Here is a 21,971-nt window from a genome sequence, read left to right as displayed (position 1 = left end):
TCCCGATGGAGCAGCACTGTGACGTGTGACGTTGACCGCATAAGCCTCTCTGCCAATCGAAGGTTCGAGAATGTTCGGATACCACAAATCCGTACCTTTTTTTCAGCCATAAGAACGGAGACAAATATACTATTTTAGTCTGAAAAGATTGTCTCGATTATGCATATCGCGCTGGAGCAAGCATACTATGTAGCACCGGTGGTTCCGTTGCGTATCTGCTGCCTCAACTCGATCGATGGCAGTCCTTCTAGTCCTTCAATCACTGGATCGGACGGGAACTTCCTTTTTACGGGTTAGCCTAGTTGACCGGGAAGCCCCACATATTTTCACATGATCCAGCTATTCTGATGTAATACTGTCATTCTACTCTTCATAGGAATATTCTAGGTACAGTAGTATTGCCAGGTAGATATGCCAATACATGCTCAGATCCGCCCAGAGCATCTAACAATCATGACGAATCCGCATCCACTACGATATAGTTCTTAATCACTGCAGTTCCGTTCACGACACTCGCAGTCTGCTCTTTCGTGCAAGTGCTGCCCAACTCGAGAATGTAGCAAGTGGGTGCAGGGCTGTCAGGAACCGTGTTGGTGACGTTCCAAGTTGAAGAGGGCCCGTGAGTGGAGTAGGTGTTGTTCTTGGCGATTGAGACCTTGCCCGTCGCAATGTCTCTGTTGAACAATGCTCGGTGGAAGATCTCATACGCCGTTTCAGGCTGATATGCCGGCACCTCATGACCCGCTTCGAAAACGCGAGTGAACGAGAAGTTTCCGTACTGTCGCACCAAGCCACCTACATATGAGGCATTGGTCTTCAGAGGGGCGTAACCCGCAGAGCGGAACTTGGCGGCATCCGAGTACTCCACCTTCAAGCTCACTTCTTCTCCTCCGTTCCAGGGGCATGCGTAATCCCGATCGCCATACACTAGGGCAACTTTGATGCCAGAGTCAAGCACGTATGCGATATCCTCCAGGTACCCGCGTACATCGGAGCGTGGGTAGTCACCTGTTGCGGAAAAGCCATTGTAGACGCTATCAACAGATTCGGTGAAATTAACCGGAACCCCGAGGGCTCCTTGGACCCAGTGCTGGTTTAAGAAACCAAAGTAGTACGGAGGGGGGAAAGGATCGGGGTCGAAATGCGAGATGTCGTAATAGCCTCGTCCAGAGTACAGTGAATATGGGCCTTCTACTTGGTTGCTGCAGTAGTTGTTTGCTTTCGCACAGACCTTGTTGACGGTCTCATTGTTGCCGTACATTTCGGGGTCTCCCTCTGCAGCCAACCGACGACATTCGATGATCTGATCCTTGCAGCCTCCGGGCTTGCTCCAAGCCTCCATCGCCATATCATATACAGTTTTGTTGATAGCCTCAATGCCATAGGTATTGTTGTATGCTATCTGGGGATATGATGGCGACTGCACCAGGAGATCGACGCAGCCATTGATAATTCCGAGGGTGTCCAGGTGAATATAGTGAGCATCGTCGATGTCAATGGAGCCGTTGGCAATCTTCTCATTCTGCTCCTGGAAGAAAGCAGTGAAAGATGGCCCGTACCGTCCTCCGTAGGACTCCGTCCAGATGCTTACTCGGTCATCGTGTGGTTTATACTCCGGGAATTCGGAGAACCATGTTTGCGCAAAGGACCACAAAGCGCGGGCGGCGTTTTCGGTGGTATTGGCAGCGGTCGATTTGTTCTGGCTAGGGAAGGTGCCCACGTAAAATGTGTTGTTCTGCTCCGGGACACCGTCCGGATAGCCAGAAACGTCCCAATTACCCGTAAGCAGGTCATGGGTACCATTCGTTGGGACATCGTAACTGAAGCCGACTTGATTGGGCTGGTCAATGTAGAGCATATTCACGTAGTTGTTCCATGACCAGGGGTTAATTTCAGTAGTATTTGAGTCGTTGTTGACGCGGCAGGGGCCATTCTCCTGCATCAGGCCGATCATCGAGGAGCTTCCTGGCCCACCATTCATCCAAATAGAAAGAGGGGCATTTCGAGGATCATTCCGAGATTCAAAGAACCAAAAGAACGTGTTGATGGGATAATTTTGGTCTAGTGACACATCGTTGAGAGTACCCGGGGGAAGATGCACGTAACCCGAGTACGATTTGACACCTGGGGTGGTTTCGCAAATACCAGGCTAGTGAAAAGTTCGGTTAGCATCGAATTTGGACAGCTACAGATGTGTCTATCACCTACTTCTTTGTACGAGATCTTAACACCTTCCTGATGCTTCGAATTGATGACCTTCAAGCCTTCGGGTGTTGGAGGGAAATACTGGCCGGCGACGGCACCAACCAGGCCGGCAGCATTGATCACTGACTTAAGCAACGGCATGGGACGTGGCGGTGGCCCAGATCTCAACCTGAGCGAAGCTTGGAGAGAATCGAAATAAGGCGGGCCAGGGTGGACGATAGGCAGGTTTTATACTTTATTTCGGCTACCGGATGAACCTCAGAACTCCGCATCATAAATGAGGAGGCCTGTTTTATCACGGACCAGCCGGGTGACTTTAGTGGATGCGACACCGACGATCGATGTAACAATATCGGAGGAGATATTGCGATGAGGCGCGTCGATTGGCGGAGTTCCAGCAGACTCCACCTGTACCAGCACTAAAAGCCAGGGAGCAAACGTAAAAGATAAGGCTTGCCTTTTAGTGTCATCCCCAGGAAGATCCTTCGTCTCTTCCAGGGACCCTGAGAGATAACAAAGAATCCTCACTTGATATTAAGTATTATGAATTATGCATTGTTTCTTCCAAGTTGTCCATCCAACCAGTGGGAAATTAAACTTATTTCTAAGGTTATTACCGGAACGGGTTTAGCCCTCCCCGGATCATCCGTTGGAATGTACACAAAAGTCCCTGACTTCCAAGTTTCTTTCACCTTCCCTACGATTGGAGCACACACAAAGCCAAAACTAGTGTCCAAGAGATACTCAGGATGGGGCGTTACAAAAATAAAATTTTCAAAGTACTGTACACATCGGACTTAGTAAAATGCCATAATGTCCGCCAAGCATCCTTGGAGCTCATTCATGACATAGTGCTTAATGGGCCACTATACTTCTGGTAAGCAAATTCCTTTGTGAACAGAAATAACGAACGATCAAAGGATCTTTGACACAATTTGATAAATATTGACTTTTGGCATGGGACAGTAATCAGACACTAGCGTACACCCGAGACATTTGAAGCAAATAAATCATCTCATTATTCATAACACATGTGGACATCGCCTTATAACCGTTACAGAAATGAGCGTCATATACATTAATCATCACAGAAGTATAAAAGGGAATAGGTAGGTAGAGGGAAAAGAAAATAATAGAACAGTGTCATGCATCATAGAGCAAACACATGCTCTCGAATAGGATTTCACTCCTGAGTGGGGGCTGGGATATCACCCAGCGTCTTCACAAGGGCCTTGAGTCCGGGGTTGGTCTCTTCTGCGGCTATTTCTAGCTCGCTCACTGTCTTCATAATGTCCCGACCCAGCTGTCGGACCAGGTCATAAGTCGCCTGCAGGGCACCGCTCTTGTGCAGGAGCTCCAAAATCTGAATCTTGCTTTCTGCAGACAATGAGGCTCCTTCAGCCTTCTGTCTGAAGATGCCCAGGATGATACTCTTGGCGGTAGGGTCCACGTTGCAGCACCTGACAACCGCATACGAGATCTTGCCGTGATCCAGATCCTCACCGAAGCCTCTTTGGTTGTTGCCCGTAAGCAGCCCCAGATACTCGTTGCGGATCTGGTACCACCGGCCGAATAATTGTGTGAGAAGCTCAAAGTCCAGGGTCGAGCCCTCCATGCTGGCGGACTGCATGAGACGCACCAACATGCGGAAGATAGATCCGCTCTTCTTATCGACCATCTCCAAATACTCCTGCTCGGTCGGACATTGAAGAGAGAAACGCCAGTTCAGCTCCCAAGACTGTCCGATAAAATGCGTTTCAAGCTCCTCCAGTAGGCCGTCAAGCATACCAGGGCAGTTGAGCCCGTTCACGGTCTTGGCGACGCGGACGAACATGTAGGCGGCACTGTTGATGGACTGAGCCGGACCGAAGACGAGGTGAGCCGCGGTCTTTTGGCGTTGGAGAGATGATTGGTCCTGAATGTTGGCCAGGATCTCAGAACTGTCGTGGAGGTCATTGACCACTTGCTTGACAAAGGTTAGAGGTCGGTTAGGAACTTGAAGCCAGGCATTAAGTGCGGAAACAAGCTCCAGTTGCACCTCATTAGTCGAGATAGACCCGATGTAGTTTGTTGGGGCTAGCAAGGGTGTGGCATCAAGGTGCACTGCCGGGTGTTCTTCTCCGTTGACAAGGGGGGTCCACACTGGTTCTCCTTCGGGCTCATCACCACCCCCGACATGGTCAATAGTGCCGTTCGCACGCACCTCCTCTTCATCATTTTCTTCTTCTTCATCTTCTTCTTCTTCGTCATCCTCGGACTCATCCTCATCGCTAGAGCTCTCCTCGTCCGATTCCTCCTCGCTTTCTTCCTCGGCAGTTTCGGGAACCGCGTACCGTGGTGCATTCGTGCACCAGTAGTGGATTCCACCAAGGGCAGCTTCCAGTACCTCCATCCATTTCCGCAGCTTTGGGGCGAGGTCTGGGTGGGCTTGGTACAACGCCTCGCGTCTTTTGACGAACTCCTTTTCGTTTTCCAGAATGAGCTCTTTGGTCTTCGCACGTGCGTCATCCTCCGACATGTTCTGGTGCTGCATGAGGAACAATATCACATTCGCAACGCGACGTTTCTTGACCTCGCGCTTTTCTTTCGGCCAGCTATAGTAGTCATTGGTGAAGAACATGGTTCGCTCAGCTGCGTCCAGCGCATCTCTGACGATCGCCTGATCCTCCTTTCCAAGTCGAGTTCCGTGGGCAAATCCCATAAGGGTCCAGTAAACACTGTTGTACCGGTCAGAGCCTGTTTCACCCCATCGAACACGGAGACATGTGATAAACTTACTCAATTCCTGCATTAAGACGTCGACGAGCCACATAGTCATCAAGATTGGCACAATTATCGGCGGTGGGAACATCCGGCGTGACAAGCCAGTTGCTCCGGTAGCAGTCGATGATCTCAAGTCCATCCTTGTCAGTCAGTTCTCCCGTCACTTTCTCCAGAAGTTTCTTTCTGGCTTCGGCTCGGGGCGATTCAACCAGCTCCTCCGGCTTGTCTGCCGCGGGCGTGTTCTTACTATCGGCATGGTCTGAATGAATGATTAGATATGATTTCGCGCCTGGTAGCCAGGTCAACGTACCGTCATGGACATTTCCGAGTTCAGTCAAATAGGCGACAAGTTCCAACCTTTCGGGCATGCACTCTGGATACAGAAAACTAGCGTAATTTCCCACCGGGGAGGTCAGATAGCTGCTCTTCGACTTGGCCTCTTCGCTGTCGAGGGTGGCCGTCAAGTCCTCCAAGAAGCGATCGCTACCTCTTTGGGCCACATGATCGTATTTGTGTATCCGTGCAGTCAAAGTGGTGAAACAGCCATTCTGTTGCTGGGTAGCAGCATCTATGGGCTGCGAGTGAGTCCAAATCTCAATCGGCTCATTTACTGTTGGTGCATCTGAGGCTGCTTCGGACTGGGCAACGGACAAGACCCGAGAAGTACTTTTGCTTCTTCTCCTCTTGTGGGATATGAAGTTGGAGTATTGTCTGAACATTGGTCGATGTGTTATGGGAAAAGATAAACAAATAAAGCAAGAAGAAAGGGATATGCAATTAGTTGTACAATGCCAATGTGGCGACGACGTGCAAGTTTTGTATGAAGACGAAGAAAGGAAGAAGAATTCCGGGTTCCTCTGGTATCCTACGACCGGCTCTTTATAGGCAACAAGTCGTCGCAATTGGCGTGGAAGATTGAGCAAAGGCCATGATGCATGTAACTGCAAAATTTTTTTCGCCTATCAACACAGCATTGACCAGGTATTGGCCCATTAGGGAGCTAAACAGTCAGTTCGAGGACCTACTTGCCGCAAGTAAAGCAAGATATTAGGTCTAATATGCATGCTGCACGCTGATTGGGGGCTGCAGCGATTGTTTTGCTGGCGGATACTTTTTTCTCCATAGCTCATGTGGAGCCACGCAACGCTCACCGCTTCATCTGTTCGCAGCTGGTGGGTTTCGCCCAGCCGCCTCGTACTTCGCAGATGCGCGGCCGTTTGGTTGTTATTGTTCGTTTGGTGGTTGTTGGCTCGCCTTCCTCGTCGCCTTACAGCCGAATTAGTGGTGATGGCTTTTTCTTTTGGGCCGGGTGATGCCTTCTCGCTCATTTGCGAGGCGGTCTTGGCTCTATACAATCCCCGAAGACGATCGTTCGCGCTTTGCAACCTCGCAACCATAACACTGGGGCATACTAGTATTGACCCTCTCACCTCAAGGTATCAACGGAAGATAGCCATCTCGCGCTAACCTCGGAGAGTTTGATCACGATACCGCATGTCATATGAGCAGTTGATATGGTAACAAACGGAAGGAATGGGGCATGTTTTTTTAGTCACGCCTACAAGAATGTCCAAATGAAGCCTTAGCGTGGAAAGAAGTGGGCCCCCTCGCTTCATAAGCAACGTTTTCTTCTCTTCATTTGTCCCTAAAGGGTTAATTCCTACTACCCAGTCTCTTGGGGCGTCCTGTGCTGAATCGCTAGGTTTCACGCCTCTCTTCGATTCCTCGATCGCGATTCGACGTCATAGGCCATTCCTTCCAACATTTTTCTGATCATTCTGAATACCCCGGTTTTCCTGTGTTTTTCAATCGACATTCCCACGAAAGCAATTGTATCGAAGGAGGGGTGTGCAGCATGATGAACCATCATGCTAACCACCAGGATCACAGTGCAGTACAGCAATGCATGATCGACATCCCCCTCATGCGATAAGCCCATAACGGAAATTCAGCGAGGCTAATGCGCGCGTCAAAGTCAAATTTTCGCCCTCTGAACCGAGCGCTATGACGTAGCAGGTATAGTCGGGAGTATGAGGAGAAGTCCAAAGTCATCCCTCTGATAAACACCGTTCACATCTTAGTGTATGTAGAGTTCTATACCTGAGTACCCCGAGAGCGTGAGGCGTTGCGCGTCTAAATCCGCCATCCCAACCTCACATGCGGCTATTGCGGCTCCGAAACTATACTACCTCGTCCCTTCATGAGCTACACTGGACGACGATACGATTCCTTCGATTCCTACTATTCGGCCGAGTCGAATAGCTTGAATACTAACTACTACTAGCACATATAGTCTCTGAGTTGTCCAAATTCATCGGATCTCGGGGAATCAAGGTATATATAATACAGTACTCAAAAAAGATAAAGAAAGTGGCGGGGGAGGGGTCATTATTACTTTTCTTAACACAATCTTTTATAGACCGATAAGACTTTAGAAAAAAAAAAAAGTCCAAATACCGATAATAGATAGTCCAAACTCCAAACAGAGTGGCATTAATGCGCGGACACCAATGGTCTCCAACGGGTCCGCCGATCAACGAACGATCGGCATTCGGCTCTCGGATATAAAGTTTTGCTGGGATGAACTTTTCATGCCCTACAGTACAGCGTACATACTTACTACATACAACGGGCAGCGATGAAGAAAGTCTAATCCTCCAACCCCCTACGTGAACAATGAACCCTTTTTTTGGTGATTCTCGGCGGCAACAACCGTACATAACGTTTCGCCGTACACCCACATACATACTAGTACATAACTATATGAAAAGTACGTTGCGCAATCTGAGACAGGTTGGCGCGCACTTGTACGACGTGGTTAGGAGCCAAGATTGTCGGGTGGCGGTTTCGTGTAACCTACTAGTCGTTGCATGCTTTTTTGTGTTATTGTTGGTTTTACTTTTCTTTTTTTTTTTTCGGGGGATCTTCGCAAATGTAGGTTATGGGAGTTTGTGGCTGGGAGCTCTCCCTTACTTTTTACTTTTTCCTGGGACGCTTGGTACTTTAGGCTTTCAGGGTTGTCTGTTAATGGCGGTTAGTCACGGGTTTCAAATAGAATCCCATGTGGTTGCCATGCTTGGGATTTCAAATATAGCTTCTTAATCCGGATATACACATCTATTAGTTGACTGGGTATGCTATGCAGCCCTATATATTCATCATGAAAGCATGTCCTAGATGTCCAATCACGAGAACTAACTTATGCTTCGTGAAAATATATAAGATTCAGTGACAATGACATATTTCCTTAATTTATCCTTTCCAGACTACACTCCTTCAGACAGCGGAAATATATTTCAACATGAAACCGAAAGAGCTAGGGTTGGGTATTTTGAAGTATCTCAACCCAAAAAAAGAAAAGAAAAGAAAAAAGAAAAACAGTAAACGGGTAGCTAGTACCGCAAAATGCTGTGCATACCAGTTTCCGTGTTGAAGGAACCAAACACAGTACACGTCCCTGAGAATAAATATCTGACCTGGAAACGACAAAACGATACTCTCAATCCCCCCTCAACCCATCGCAGTCACGTTTCATAACCACCCACAGAATACCACTCGACAGTACCCCAACATCAGCCTACCAGGAGCAGCAGCAATTAGCATCTTCCCACTAACCGCTGATACAACCCATTTGGGCCAATCGCGCGCACGTCGTGTCTTCAGGCGCCCTACCGGCTGCCAGGGCACTCTGTGCGCCCTTGTCCTAGGTTATAAAAGCAACTAAAGGGCGCTTACACGGCCGTGCAATGGTGACATACAGATCCATACTGTAATCATCAGCTAGCATGAAAGGGATGTCACTGCTGGACGATCGCGCAAGCGGTCCCCTAGCTGCAGAGGTAACCCACGACAAGAGCGCAGAGAGTGCCCTGGCGGTATGTAATTCGTACTCCTGAAGTCACATTAACCTGCATGGCGTGTTTCCCACGCTCTCACAAATAGAAGAAGGGACGGGGTTAATTAAAACATTACCACTTGTAATAGACTAGATGGCCCTATGCAGGCCAGGAGAGACCGAGCTTCGCCACGACAGATCGCACGGCTGGGATATCCTCACCGCTGTCGATGTAGACGGCGCCCAAGATGGCTTCAACGGTTGTGGCCATGACTTTGTCGGAGACGATCCCGCCTTGCGAGGGGTTGACGTAGATGTAGCGGTCAAGGCCCTTTTGAAAGCCTGTTCTTGCTAGAAAGGCGTTGCTGGCTTTGCCGCTGTGGGTGTCGTCGATTTGTCCTTATGGATTGGTGAGTGAGATTGTCGTCATAGGATGCGAGCTAATTAGTAGCTTACCTCTTGTTGCATGGGCTTGGTATCCGTCTTTGGCAAGGACTAAGCGTAAGGCTGCGTCGCCGAGTTGGGCGAGGTCTTTGTGTCCGTCTAGCCGGTGGGGGGTGAGGATTGCCATGGAGCCTGGGGTGCGAAGGGCTTCATGGATGGTTGCGGGGTTGGTGAAGGTGTAGTTGATTATTTGCTCGATGAGTTGGATTCGGGTGTCGGTTCGGATGAGAAGGCTGGACATTGTGCCGTTTGTTTGGTCGTGAGTGATGGCTAGGGTATGAGGTGATTGTTGCAGATGGAGCACTGGGGTGGAAGAGCAAGAGATTCAACGTTGGGCTCTTTATATCTTACCCCTCATGTCTGAATCATGTGACGGCATCCTAAGTCTTTGGTCACCATATCGATGTATATTCCGACTGATGTGAAAGGTATTAACTTAAGGAAAAGTGTCTTATGTATCTTATGAGCTTTCGCTTTACTAGGTGAAATTTTAGAGGAGATTGTAGACACTCAATATACAGTTATCTTCGATAAAGACAATACTTCGACTCGGCACGCCGCCATGAGTAAATAACAAAAGGGGATATAAAAGAGACATCCAAAACGATATAACCAACATATTCCATGTCCATGTTACCCTTAGCCAAGGGATACTTCCAACACCTCAGTCATCATTCAAGAAATATAAACAACCCATGACGCCCAAGCGTTCCATTCCGCGTGTCCAAAATTAACACAAAAAGCACGCTAAAAAACAGCAATGAGAAAGCAAAAGTTTAGTGACCGTATAGGTAGGTACAAATTACACAGCATAATATGTGAGGGTACGGAAGACAGAAAAGAAAGGAGAAGGAAAAGAAAAGAATGTGCACGGCATGGTTCGAGGCATTCAAGAAGCCTAGTGCGGAATACATGTAGTAGGACGTTCGCAACGCCGCCATATACAGTGGGACGATCATCCAGGTAGAGGTATGTCAGGTAATATGTACGGCAGACCGAGGGAAGCAATGGAGGAGAAGCTTTTAGGCAAGCGAAGAGTGCATTGCGGGTTTGTAGTCATGTTCGGTGATGGTTGTTGAGTGTTCTAGTTCGGTTGCGGTTGGTTTTGCGACGTCCGATGGGTGACGATGCTGAAGCTTGGACAGGGTGTTGTCGGTTATATCATCAAAAGTGTGGTAAGTGTCTTCGGTCTTTGAGGGACTAGTGCCGGTGACCGAGGTATCCTTGGCGCTGAAGCCCCCGTCCGACGCCGAGTCGGACGTTCCGACAGTAGAGATGGAATGAAATTCATCCTTATCGATATTGCCATTATGTTGTAGGTGGGAAGCTTCGGCAGATGAAACACTAGACGCGTCATTCTTCACATCCAAAGGCAGCTCTGCGAAGCTATTCAGTTCCGCCAATCCCAAGCTCGATACCACAGACCGCTTGCTAGGAGACGGAGGCCCAGCAGTTGGTGAGACGGGAGTTGACATTGAGCCATAACCCCGATAGGGATTTCGCGGCGGCAGTGCAGGAGGAGCCCTCTTGGGGATTGTCACTAGGCGTGCACGAGTGAAGGTAGGTGACTGACGCTTCGGGCTCGTTGAGGTCAAATCTTCAATGGGAGAACTAGGGAAACCGTCGCATTTCGTGACGGTAGCGTTGCTGACCTCGTGGATTTCGACGTCATCGTCCACTAGGTCATCGTCACCGTCATGGGTGGCATGGTGAGAGTGATCAGTTGGGTGCTCTGGGATAATAGTGTCCCATCCGCGCTCTTCAAGATCCCACGGACTTTTCTCTGCCCGTTCGGTAAAATCTCGATTACTTCGGGAAGAGGCGCGGCTGATAGAAGTCCGGGCCGTCAGAGGGGGTTCGTCTGTTTGAGTGCCTCTGTCAATACTGGCGTAGCTCTGTACACTGGTCCGCCAACTGTTGCGTGGTGAACTATCAACGCTGTGCCGGAAGGTCGAATAGATAGGACTGTTAGGGCTGGGTCGGAATTCAAAGCTATCCACGTGTGGACGAGTTTTGGTGCCTGCTTCGCGAATGAAGAGGCCCTCAGCCTCCAAAGCTTTGACGCCGAAAGGATCGGGGTCATCCGCAGCCGGGATTCCAAACTTGCTAGGAGGAGAAGAACTACCAGAGGCCGGTACTACTTCTACATCCCCAGGGGTCGGTGCTCCCGCAGCAGGTACCAGACTCTCGTCGACATCCTTATCGCCCTGGGCCGCCTTGACAGTCTGGATGAGGGTTTTAATCGACGTCGGAGGGCGTTTCGCTTTACCGGCCAAGATATCCGTCACTGATATGCGTTCACCATAGAAACGCTCGTTCTCGTCGGTGCGCTCAATGATTATCGTTCCATCTACCTGGACGCCTGCATACAGACCCCGACTTTTCATGTAGGTCCATATGGGAGCTTGGCGCTTGTGAACCTCGGAGTCGAGTACGCCCCCCATACCCACTGGGCCTGCGGATGCGCTAACTTCCCCGCCCAATGTACAACGAACCTTCTTGAATGCTTCTAGTGCCTCATAGGTATTGATCACGACCACGCAGTCATAAATATCAACGCCCGCCAAAAAGCCAATGCCCGCGGTATGAAGCATGATACCCGAGGGAGGACTCCATTCACCGGTCTCAGGGATTCTGGCCAAGAGGACGCCACTTCCACCCGAGCCGCTGAGCCAGAGACCCGTACGCATCGTGGTAAAGATGGCAAGACCTTTCGCGCGCTTGATAACCTCCGTTGGGATCTTCTTCAGAACTCGTTGCTTGCCCTTGGGGCGATCTATCTTGCCACTCTTTGCACCATCTGTGCTTTGTTTTTGGCTCTCTTCATCGGCGTAAAAACCATCTTTGCAAAAGCTTCGTAATATGCGAGCCGCCTTGTCGCTTTCTCTGTCCAGGGTCATCGGCCAGAAGGCTTCGGCACCAACCCGATTGGACAAGCGATTCACAGGGTCGCCCAATTTGTCGAGGGTATGCCATGCCTTGTCAAAGCCCTTTTTGGAGGTCCCTTTGGTCTTCTCCCAGAATGAGGGCGCCATAGTGACGATTTGGATCTCGCCTACCGTCTATGCGCCACACATAAAGAAAGAGGGAAAGTGAGGTGGACAGGGTTGATTTTGAAAAGGAACAGCACGGAAAGGAACTACCTCTATAACTCGAATGCGGATATCTTAGGGGAACTCAATGCGTCGAAAGCAGCTCGACATGTAATGCGATTGGCTGCCCTTGATTGCCTAATGCGACGTGAAAAATGTACGATGAGACAGCAGACGGGAACAGTGCGTCGCTGACACAGCCGCGGAATGCGTGGTAGAAAGGCACCGGAATGTCACTCGACAGGAAACGGGAGGTTGAAGATATGTCAGAGAAATCTGCAAAGTGAAGTTTTGCAGACGAGAACTACATTGTGCAGCAGAAGAGGATAAAAAGTCAGTTTTGATGTTCTTTGCTCCGTTCGATCCGTGTTCCAGACCCGCCGGTCGATGAGGTGGGTGGCGATGAGTCGTACGCATGAAAGGGAGAACCATGGAACTTGCACGCCAAAGGACCATGGGAGAAGGGTCCGGCTTACCTCGGACAAACTCGTGAACTGTAGTCCAGGGCAACTCTTCACGTCAATCAATATTCGATAGACTCCGACAGGCACCAAGGTTTTTTCGTCGTTAATTCCTCAAGGGATATATGGGAAGTACAACCGATATAGTAACCGAGCAAGGAAGTATGCCGAAGGGAGCCAAGGGACATATATTGATTAATCTAGCTTCACAGAACACCCTAGGAAGTCCAAAAGACTCGAAGAAAGGATTTCAAGGAGGTGGCAATAGTAGTAGTGTAGATAGTTGATGGATGGGAGTAGTCGTGATGATATGCTTATATTCTCAAAAAATATGAAAAGGAAAAAATAAAAAATAAATTAAATAAATATAAGGAAGTGGAGACAACGAACAATCGAAAATGGACGGGTATTACGGAGTAAATAAACTATGAATCTCTGCCCAAGACCAGCAATACCAGGCTGGATCGACGAAGCATCGTTCAAGGAGGAGTCAATGCGAGTGGCGCCGTGGCTTAGAGCTGAGCAAGAATAATCGGGTGGATGGGAAGGGACGGGATATATATTGGATAGTATAGAAGTAGGCCGGCTGCTCCGGACAGGTACCCCAGGAACCGTCCAGAATCGTCAGTATTAGAATAATACTTAGAAGAGAAAAAAAAAAAAAAAAAAAAAAAAAAAAGACACCAAAAACCAGAAGCATCGGATAGATGGCAAGGACGAGAGAAAAAGAGGAAACTCCAGAGGAGAAAAGAGGAGAATGTCATCATAGGCACAACTCCGCCATCGTCATCGGTTGATAAGCAGGAGATCGATTAGTTGCAGCGGCTCCATAGTGGAGTCGTGCCCCATCTTTTTTCTTTTTCTTTTTTTCTTTTTTTCTTTTTTATTTTTTTTCTCTACCATTTCGTCTTTACACAAAGAAATTTAGGTTAGATTGACTAGGGATCATCTCTTTTTTTCTTTCGACTATTCTTCCTCTCCTACCTCTTTTTCGACCTACCATTGAACTAGACTAGAACAAGTTAAAAAGAGTTGATTTGATAGATTGACCCGATCCTTCGGTAGCCCTCTAGCCGTCCGTCAATGCCTTTGTTCATAGATCGAATCCATGGTTCTGCTAGGAAATTTCTTCTCTCATCTCACTATTCCCTGTACAGTGTATGCAAGTGTAGTACGTAGTCTATACTCCGTAAATGTGGCTTTAATTTCCCTCTGTAACGCATGCAGCCCCATTTTCATCAACGGAGCCAAAGATGGACAGCCAATTCCCGTTCCCGATTAATAACTATAATCGGTGCCTATGTACCCAAGGCATCCATCCGTGCCTTCCGTGCTAGGATTCCTGCCTAACAACGTAGAAACCGACTCGATTATCGCAACCGGCGTCGAAAGAATCCCTTTAAACAACTGATATCCCGGTAGTTACCTTAGAAACCCAAGGGGGTGAAGAAAGGGAACGCAGAGAGGAAAAGTTGCTGATCTCTCAACCGATACATATGACAGCTCCAATTCTTCTCCTCATCCCTTTCAGCCCCCAGCCACACCTCGATATTTTAGATTTGGGCTCCTGTCTCCCTTTCGGCCCGCTGGTCAAATCCCCGGGCCCATGAAACCCTAGCCAAGGGATTATCCTGCAAACTTTCCCTTTTGCCCCGTCGTTTCATGACAGGTCTGATTGGAATTCCAGACACGCCCTGGAAGGGATGCAGTAGTCGTTTCGATAGTTTCGGGAATTTTCTGCCCGTCGGATATTGCTCTTTGTTTTATTTTATTTCTTGTATTTTTCTTGTCAGTTTTCACTTTCCAAAAAAAAAAAAAAAAAAACCGGATGAGAACCAATGTTGTGTACACACAACCCGGTTCTCGGTAGTTTGCTTACGACCCTGGCCTGATGGCTGAATGGCGTAATTGTTTAGAAGTGAGGATGATGTATTTTCTTTTCCCGCTCTTCCCAGTGACCTGGTAGAGATCCCAGTCTCCCATGCGGACGATCCATCCACCTCTGAACACAGATCCTTCCCAAACAGGAAATACTCAGATCGTCACAGATCCCGAGATCCGGCCGCTTTGCTTTTTGGGACACGCATGACTGGGCCTTATTCTCCACATAGGGTAGGATGAGATTGACATGAACCCAATGCACTATAGCCACTATGTGCTGTAGTTCTCAGTGACAGCTCCGGCCTAACGCTTCGTGGTATGGCTAGTGTTTATAGTCAGGGTGGTATTCGCACCTAGGATGTAATTGCTGCAGTAGTCAGCGCGTACTCTTCCTACACAGCATCCTTTTCTGATGCTGACACTTCTCGATCTATTTGATTTTGATTTGATTTGTTGATTTCTTCCCTATTTAATTTGTGGCCGTCTCGCTCTGTTTGCTTACTAGTAGTCCCTCCCAACGGTCCCACATATTGGCCCTCTGGAGTCTGGCCCCTAGTCGATACCTCCTGATTCGATATCCGGACGTCATTGGCCCAATTCAAGAACATCCGAAGGTGATAAGTCATGACACTCGTCCGTATCAGAACATCTCTTCGATATCACGTGTGGTGCAGGACACATTATCACGAACTCACACCATGACCCACCGAACAGGTGAAAAAAAGAGGTCCACCGTTCCATCATCCACACGCTCTGAAACCGAACCTGACCATAGGAACACTCCACAAGGGCTCGCCTCAGGGCCTCGGCCCCGAAGCCTCACTCGTCGAAAGTATATACTGTGGCAGAATCCATGTGGCCACCAAACAAACCACCCTGACAGAGTGCTGTAAACGAGCCTAGCCTCGGTATCGTCCGAAGAAGCAGACTACTACGTACATACGTCGAATGTGCACGTCCGATCGCAGTAGTCGGACCCGACAACTTGAGTCCATCTAGTCTAGCTCCTGACTAGTTTAAGCTTACTATCCTTTTTTTACTTTCTTCTTTTTTATCTCTCTTCTCACTACTGTGTACGACTACCCCGTATTCCCCCTGATCGACTAAAGATCGGTTGATAAATGTTTGTTGCCACTTAATAGCTCGAACGGTGATGCTTAGTCTATTCTAATTTCAAATAACCATTTGCAGTCTTGTAGTTGTCTTCATTTCCATTTCCATTTCCATGTCCTCTAGGGCCATACCTAAGCAGAAGTAATATACCAAAATAGAAAGTAATCTACACGACACAGGCCAAGTGCAAATCCCCCTAATACGGAGTGACACCAGCACTTGCATTACAATCCACCTACATAATGTACATAACACTAAGACCCATCAGTTACAGATACCCCGACATAGAGACCATGTCTCAGAAGCACAGGGACAATTCCGATCCCCTCGACTTGCATCGACGTTTTCCACCATACAAATTAACTACCGAGAGTTTCTTCTTAAATTCTGATTTTTTACTCGCTTCCATTCTCCCACGAGACTTGCGATCGGCACCACCCATGCTTGGGGGATACTGTCTGTTCGCATTACCCGCGATTGGATGTATCATTTCATCGACGGGTTAGGGTGATTTGTCTGGGTCTTTTGGATGTATCTATTCTTACCCTACTTGATTGGAGTTCGGTCCGTTAGCTTGGGGCTAGTGGGTAGCTTGGCCGCTAGAACGGCTTTGGAAGTTATTCGCTAGAGATGATCTATCGTGGGTTCGTGTTGATATATGTAAGGGTGGTGGTGTTTTGTTGGGAGGGAACTTCGTGGTGACTAACATCACGAGGTTGGTTTATCTAGAATTGATCGATGCAGTAGTGGATTCCGACACGTCAGGAAAAATTAGAATTTACTGAGAAAGTTGAACATGGAGGTCTACTGACTCGTAGACGAAGTCTAAGTAATCATAAACATACACTAATCGACTATACGATTCACAGAGCGCCCAGCTCCTTCAGCTTTCCGATCAATCCGTCGACGTCCTCAACCTTACCGCCGCCCTGGCGGGCTGGGGGTTCTGCAGAGTGTTAGTAAACACGCTAACCTTGACACGAAGAAAAGAAAAGCTTCAGTAAATGAACAACTCACCAGTGACCTTCAGCGTCTTCAACCGCTTCTTATCCTCCACACCAAAGTCTGCCAGCGTCTTCTTCTCCAATGGCTTCTTCTTGGCCTTCATGATGTTCGGCAGAGTGGCATACCTCGGCTCGTTGAGTCGCAAGTCGGTAGTAATGATGAGAGGCAACTTGGCCCGAAGGGTCTCAACACCGCCATCAACCTCATGGGTGACTTCCACTGTTCCCTGCTCGTCCTTGATATCCACCTTGCTAGCCTGCGTCGCCTGAGGCCAGCCCAACAGGCCCGCGAGCATCTGACCCGTCTGACCCTGGTCACCATCGATAGCCTGCTTCCCGAGCAGCACCAGGTTGATGTTCTCCTTGTTGACAACCTCCTTCAGCATCTTCGCGACGGTAAGAGGCTCCAGGCCCCCATCGTTGGAGTCGGGGACGTCGACGTGGAACGCGCGGTCGGCGCCCATGGCCATCGCCGTGCGGAGGGTATCAGCGCATTTGGCTCCGCCCGCGGAGAGAGCGAGAATGTTCTCGACTTTGAGGGGACCCTTGCGCTCACGGAGACGGACGGCCTCCTCGATCGAGAGTTCGTCGAATGGGTTGAGCGAGTGCTTAACGCCGGCGGTTTCGACGCCGGTCTGGGCCTTGTTGATACGGGGTTTGATCTAATTTCTTGAAAGTTAGTATTTGACAACAGCTGTCATGTTTGACTCGGTAACATTGAAATGACGATGTGAGCGTAGACCCCTCCAGCATGTCGGTGGTGGACTTGCGGCCGGAGGTGACTCTTTCACCGAAGACGGAGAGCACGAAAGAACAAAAACTCACCGCGTAGTCGATCACCCGCTTAACGGGTACTAAGATACGCAAACCACTGGCCATTATGAATGATACTGTGAAGCTCTTTTACTCTGTCAAGCCAATGGAGGGCAAGAGCCGTGTGGGAGTAGAAAGTGAGGTAGAAGAGGGTAGTGAATGAGGACCGATGCGTCGGAGCAGATCCGGGGCAGAACAAAAGCAGGTGACTTGACTTTCCAGGGCGGAGAGCTGCTGTTACGCCGACGCGGCCCGACACCCTCTTCCCTTTCCGCCTCAACCCCTCCGCTTCCAACCGAGGTTACGGCGACATGACCAAGGCTTATATGTACGAATGGTTGGGATTCGAATTGGTGTTTTAGAGTAGCGAACTACAGGAAATGATCCATTACATTGTGCGTAGATGTTTGTCTATTCTGTTCATTGAATCGTTCCCTCGTTCGGTGGGGTCTATCCTCACACAAACAAACACACATACTCTCTCTAGTCATGTCCATAGCATGTGATTCCTAGATCTATTACCATGTCTCCTGCTTATACCGCCCGGACTTCTCCATGCCAAGCAAATACTCTTCTGCCTCTTCTCTGCTGAAGCGCTCTGCGTCGGTTTCCCCACCGTTCTGGAATGCCTCAATTAGTGCCTCCCGAACAGCTTGCGGCATCCTTCCTGATGAGCCACACACATACACCGACCCACCCATTTCATGCAAGAGTCTAAAGAATAGTCCAAAGTTATCTCGGATAACGTCCTGCACATAGACCTTCTGTTTCTGGTCTCTGGAGAACGCCGCAAAGACCTCCAATTTAACCAACTTACTAAGCTGCTGCCACTCTTCATCAAAGAAGAAATCGGCATTCCGGTTACGCCCCCCAAAGAGGAGAATGGTAGGCCCAATAGTCGGCTCAGCCCCGCCATTCTCCTCCTTGTACGCCTTGACAAAGGCAGCTTTCTCCCAAATCATAGACCGTAATGGCGCGACTCCAGTGCCGGGACCCACCAAAACCGTTGGTCCAGACAGTTGACCCAAGGACGAATTCAGGCCTCCGCGCTGCAGATGCACTTTCAGGGTACTCCCCGGCTGGAGTGCCGAGATATACTTTGTGCAGACACCCTCTCTGATTCTCTTGATTATGGTCTTGTATTTCACGATGGCGATCAATAGTTCGAACTTGGCTCCGCCTTCAGTTGTCCGCTTTAGTTCGCCTCCGCTGGCAATGCTGAATTGTCGTCCTCTGAGAACGGGGAAAACCGACGTCGCATGCTGCCATGGGATCTTCACCGTATCGAACTCATGTAAAACCTCCAAGATACTGCGTCTCGGCCGCGAGGTATAATCCCAGAGCTCATCCAGGAACTCGGGGTTAGTAAATTCAAGTAGTCGCTCCTTCTGCATTTCATCATTGGTGTAATGGGAGATTTCCGAGAAGAACCTCCGGCGAGGGATCGCTCGAATATCTAGGTAGTCCATAATGATCGCACGTAGTGTCAGTTTCGAATACGATTCCAGGTTAGGAATGGGTGGTAAAGGTAGGTCTTCGGCGGAGTGCTGACTATTAGCGGGGACCAGCGAGACCAACTGATCGGCCTGTTCTTCCCAGCCCATCATCTGAATCAGGGCTTGGACGTCCTCGGTGAAGTTCTTCGGCATGATGGAGATCATGTCGCCGGGGACATAGGTGACTGAGTCAGGGACCGTCAGGGAGACGTGTCGTACATCTTGCCAGTGTTTTGCAGGTGTCACCCGTTTGTTTTGGATCAGTGTTGCAGTCAGTGTATCTGGGATGGGGCGGAGGTCATGCTCTAGTCGGGAATTTGAATCCTCAGTGCTCTGATTCTCTGTTCTTGGGACAGCAGGGTCCGTGTTGGATTTTGAGGTTTGATCCTGTAATTGCAGCACCCATTTTGGTGGTAATTGGACATCATCCGGTATCGGATGCTGACCCTCAGGAAGAGGGTATGTGTCCAGCAAGTGCTTGCGGAAGTCCGTTATCCAAGGAATAAATGTTCCCTCCAGCCTAGAATATCATTAATACCACGGGTATAAACATAGGGTAGCTGACTATCCACGTACCCTTCAGGATGTTGTTGATCCGCCTCCCCACTAAGATAGGTTTCATTTGCGCCCAACTGAACCAATCTCTTACATAGCTTGCGCGCAGCCCAATTGAATCTTTTCACACGTTAGAAACCAATCCAAACCCAAACCCCAACACCCAACAGGAAAGCCACTCACTTAGGATAAGAACTATCTCCCAACCCAAACGACGTAAAACTAACGCCCTCCAAAAACGTCGCCGGAAGCCTCTTCAAAAGCAAAGATCTCCAAAACGTCCGTGCATTAGCTGGTAGATCTCCCTGCCCCGTCGTCGAGATAGCAAAGACAACAATAGTATACGAGCTCAATTTCTCCTGAATACCACTATTAGCCCTGACTCTATTTGACCGCCATGGCTATAGATGGGGTTGGGGAGACCGCACTGGCTTAACATGGTTCATCTCCGAAACCTGAGTCATGAAATGTAGGCGCTCGGCCAGAGACCCCAGCTCTTCGGCCACCTCTTGGGCATTGCCGGTTTCCGAGCCATAGAGGATGAGAGCAGACCGCTTGCGAGGTCCAGAGCCCTGATCCTCGCTCATAATGCAGGTGCTTTTACCGCGCTGCTCGTCTTGTATTGGGGTTTGATAACCCCTCCATTTTTGCGGTTTTCGCTGGCGGGACGGAATGACGTCATGCCGAAGTCGCTGCATTATTTGAACTTTTCATATAGGGTGGATTATGTAATTATGCATTATTTAGTTATGTGTATACCTATGCTATTGTTTCTATACTCCATAATCCATCTTCCTAGTCTCTTGTCTAATGGACACTTCGCTAAGTACAAAGAACTCATTAGTTATCACTTGCTACAGGTTACTGTCCCATTGCCGTTCAGTTCTATAGTTAACCACTTATCCTAGGCTATCCTAGCCTTCCAGCTCTTATGAACCCCGCATGTAGTATATACCTACGCCACGTACTACGTCCACCCTTGTAGGTATTGTCTGTAGTAATTATACATACATGAAATAAAATAAACTCGCTGTTCAATATGGCAGCTACCTTTGATGCCCAACACACTTGCATTATCGGGATTAGTATTTAATGGCTCGGACGCAAGTGAAATTATAGTCGTTCGTTTGCCTGCGGAAATATGATGTTTATCCGTGTCAGATTGGAGTAATTCGAGTATTGGAAGCGGTTACGAGTTACAAGATACACAAAGTAGTGAGATAAATATAAAGCCCTTTGCATTCGCACTAAGGCATAGGAAAACCTATAATATGGACAAAACCTATACCAGGGCCAGATTACTTTGATTAAGTTACAAATGTTTCATCTCTTTTGTCCAGTCGCAGGCCTGCCTCCAGCACTGCCTACTCAATAGAACACGAATGTCTTCATGTTGATTTACCACACGTAGTTGACCCAGGCACCACTTGGCTCATAGCAATAGATATAGTCAAGCTGCTGTGGTGGGATAACGAGATTTGAGCCCCTCTTTGCCTGGTAGTCGGGAGGGTGATTAGGGTGATGGCTGAAGTGCAGTATGAGCAAGCGATCCCAGCAGAGATATATACTGTAGGTGTAAACTTACCGCCACAAAACACAGTTAGCTGTGTTTTGGATGTCAGTCAAGACTCCACTATAACACCAACCGTTAGCATACATAAATAGAGTAGAGGTGAAACTTACGGGTGCTCTAATTTTGTGAGCTTTTCAGCCTCGATTTTCTCCTGGTAAAAGTCGCCATTGGAGGTGTAGGCAATCTATTCAGCAGATAGTCAGCTCTAAGCTCAAATATTAGACTTGATCGGCGTGGTGGGGGGTTTATACATGAACTGATTCGCCAAGAACAACGGAAGTGTAGAGAGCAACGGTGGTTGCGATGAGCGACTTAGTGATCTGCATGTTGAGCGTTGGTTTATTAGAATTAAGGTCTTATTAGAGAAGAATAGAAGGTTAGGTTGAGGAGTGAGTGAACGACGATAGAAGAGAAACGTAGTCCTTTAAATATCTTTCAGTCTAAACAACACGATCTACATCAAGTTGTCTATTGTGATATCATCAAGATAGCAAAGTTTACTCGACTTCCGTTTGCATTCATGATATCCTACTTTAGGGGAGTTTCAAGGGCCAGGCCCTATATAACGCCCAGTGAGCTGGTCATCAAAATGCCCATAAATGTCGACATCACAACAACGACATTTATACAATGACGCTAAGCAAGTTGGGCTCTATGTGTTACTGGACGATTACCGATCATATACACCGATAAAGTATATTTACTACCTGGCCGGATCTGATGCATTGGGGTAGGC

The 21,971-nt window shown here is 48.6% G+C and overlaps 7 protein-coding genes across 7 annotated transcripts; all 7 read right to left on the bottom strand.

Annotated features, from left to right (window-relative positions):
* Positions 1–451: 451 nt before the first annotated feature.
* F9C07_6290 (Alpha/Beta hydrolase protein) lies at positions 452–2,346 on the bottom strand (the record flags this gene model as incomplete). Its single annotated transcript, XM_041292857.1, has 2 exons — positions 452–2,149; positions 2,209–2,346. The coding sequence occupies 2 exons, from the start codon at positions 2,344–2,346 to the stop codon at positions 452–454; spliced, it is 1,836 nt and encodes a 611-aa protein (XP_041147612.1).
* A 1,042-nt stretch (positions 2,347–3,388) lies between these two features.
* On the bottom strand, positions 3,389–5,804 carry F9C07_6291 (putative geranylgeranyl pyrophosphate synthase; the record flags this gene model as incomplete). The annotated part of the gene is made up of 3 exons (XM_041292856.2): positions 5,279–5,804; positions 4,984–5,227; positions 3,389–4,922 (listed from the first exon to the last, which is right to left on the bottom strand). Exons 1-3 carry the CDS (start codon positions 5,685–5,687, stop codon positions 3,389–3,391), a joined length of 2,187 nt encoding a protein of 728 aa, XP_041147611.1. The 5' UTR covers positions 5,688–5,804.
* A 3,159-nt stretch (positions 5,805–8,963) lies between these two features.
* Positions 8,964–9,488, bottom strand: F9C07_6292 (putative RNAse III; the record flags this gene model as incomplete). Its single annotated transcript, XM_041292855.1, has 2 exons — positions 8,964–9,202; positions 9,260–9,488. The coding sequence occupies 2 exons, from the start codon at positions 9,486–9,488 to the stop codon at positions 8,964–8,966; spliced, it is 468 nt and encodes a 155-aa protein (XP_041147610.1).
* A 781-nt stretch (positions 9,489–10,269) lies between these two features.
* On the bottom strand, positions 10,270–12,282 carry F9C07_6293 (uncharacterized protein; the record flags this gene model as incomplete). The annotated part of the gene is made up of 1 exon (XM_041286368.1): positions 10,270–12,282. One exon carries the CDS (start codon positions 12,280–12,282, stop codon positions 10,270–10,272), a length of 2,013 nt encoding a protein of 670 aa, XP_041147609.1.
* A 4,375-nt stretch (positions 12,283–16,657) lies between these two features.
* On the bottom strand, positions 16,658–17,677 carry F9C07_6294 (putative electron transfer flavo protein, beta subunit; the record flags this gene model as incomplete). Its single annotated transcript, XM_041292854.1, has 3 exons — positions 16,658–16,740; positions 16,812–17,460; positions 17,624–17,677. 3 exons carry the CDS (start codon positions 17,675–17,677, stop codon positions 16,658–16,660), a joined length of 786 nt encoding a protein of 261 aa, XP_041147608.1.
* A 124-nt stretch (positions 17,678–17,801) lies between these two features.
* F9C07_2284807 (putative NADPH-dependent FMN/FAD containing oxidoreductase) lies at positions 17,802–20,856 on the bottom strand. The gene is made up of 4 exons (XM_041292846.2): positions 20,091–20,856; positions 19,846–20,021; positions 19,684–19,782; positions 17,802–19,627 (listed from the first exon to the last, which is right to left on the bottom strand). Exons 1-4 carry the CDS (start codon positions 20,358–20,360, stop codon positions 18,130–18,132), a joined length of 2,043 nt encoding a protein of 680 aa, XP_041147607.2. The 5' UTR covers positions 20,361–20,856; the 3' UTR covers positions 17,802–18,129.
* Positions 20,857–21,685, bottom strand: F9C07_2284806 (uncharacterized protein). Its single transcript, XM_041292845.2, has 4 exons — positions 21,487–21,685; positions 21,346–21,419; positions 21,248–21,295; positions 20,857–21,187 (listed from the first exon to the last, which is right to left on the bottom strand). The coding sequence occupies exons 1-4, from the start codon at positions 21,559–21,561 to the stop codon at positions 21,061–21,063; spliced, it is 324 nt and encodes a 107-aa protein (XP_041147606.1). The 5' UTR covers positions 21,562–21,685; the 3' UTR covers positions 20,857–21,060.
* Positions 21,686–21,971: the final 286 nt, after the last annotated feature.

This window comes from Aspergillus flavus, chromosome 5, assembly GCF_009017415.1.
Source record: "Aspergillus flavus chromosome 5, complete sequence".
Taxonomy (NCBI): domain Eukaryota; kingdom Fungi; phylum Ascomycota; class Eurotiomycetes; order Eurotiales; family Aspergillaceae; genus Aspergillus; species Aspergillus flavus.
This window is presented reverse-complemented; position numbering and strand designations above follow the sequence as displayed.

What these genes read in the sequence shown, in the direction of transcription:
- F9C07_2284807 (XM_041292846.2), bottom strand. Translation starts at nt 20,360, where the DNA reads ATGCAGCGACTTCGGCATGACGTCATTCCGTCCCGCCAGCGAAAACCG. An exon ending in GGAGATAGTTCTTATCCTAA is followed by an intron (nt 19,783 to 19,845) that starts GTGAGTGGCTTT and finishes ACGTGTGAAAAG; the next exon opens with ATTCAATTGGGCTGCGCGCA. An exon ending in GATCAACAACATCCTGAAGG is followed by an intron (nt 19,628 to 19,683) that starts GTACGTGGATAG and finishes ATGATATTCTAG; the next exon opens with GCTGGAGGGAACATTTATTC.
- F9C07_2284806 (XM_041292845.2), bottom strand. Translation starts at nt 21,561, where the DNA reads ATGCAGATCACTAAGTCGCTCATCGCAACCACCGTTGCTCTCTACACT. An exon ending in CTCACAAAATTAGAGCACCC is followed by an intron (nt 21,296 to 21,345) that starts GTAAGTTTCACC and finishes TTGGTGTTATAG; the next exon opens with TGGAGTCTTGACTGACATCC. An exon ending in GCTAACTGTGTTTTGTGGCG is followed by an intron (nt 21,188 to 21,247) that starts GTAAGTTTACAC and finishes ACTGCACTTCAG; the next exon opens with CCATCACCCTAATCACCCTC.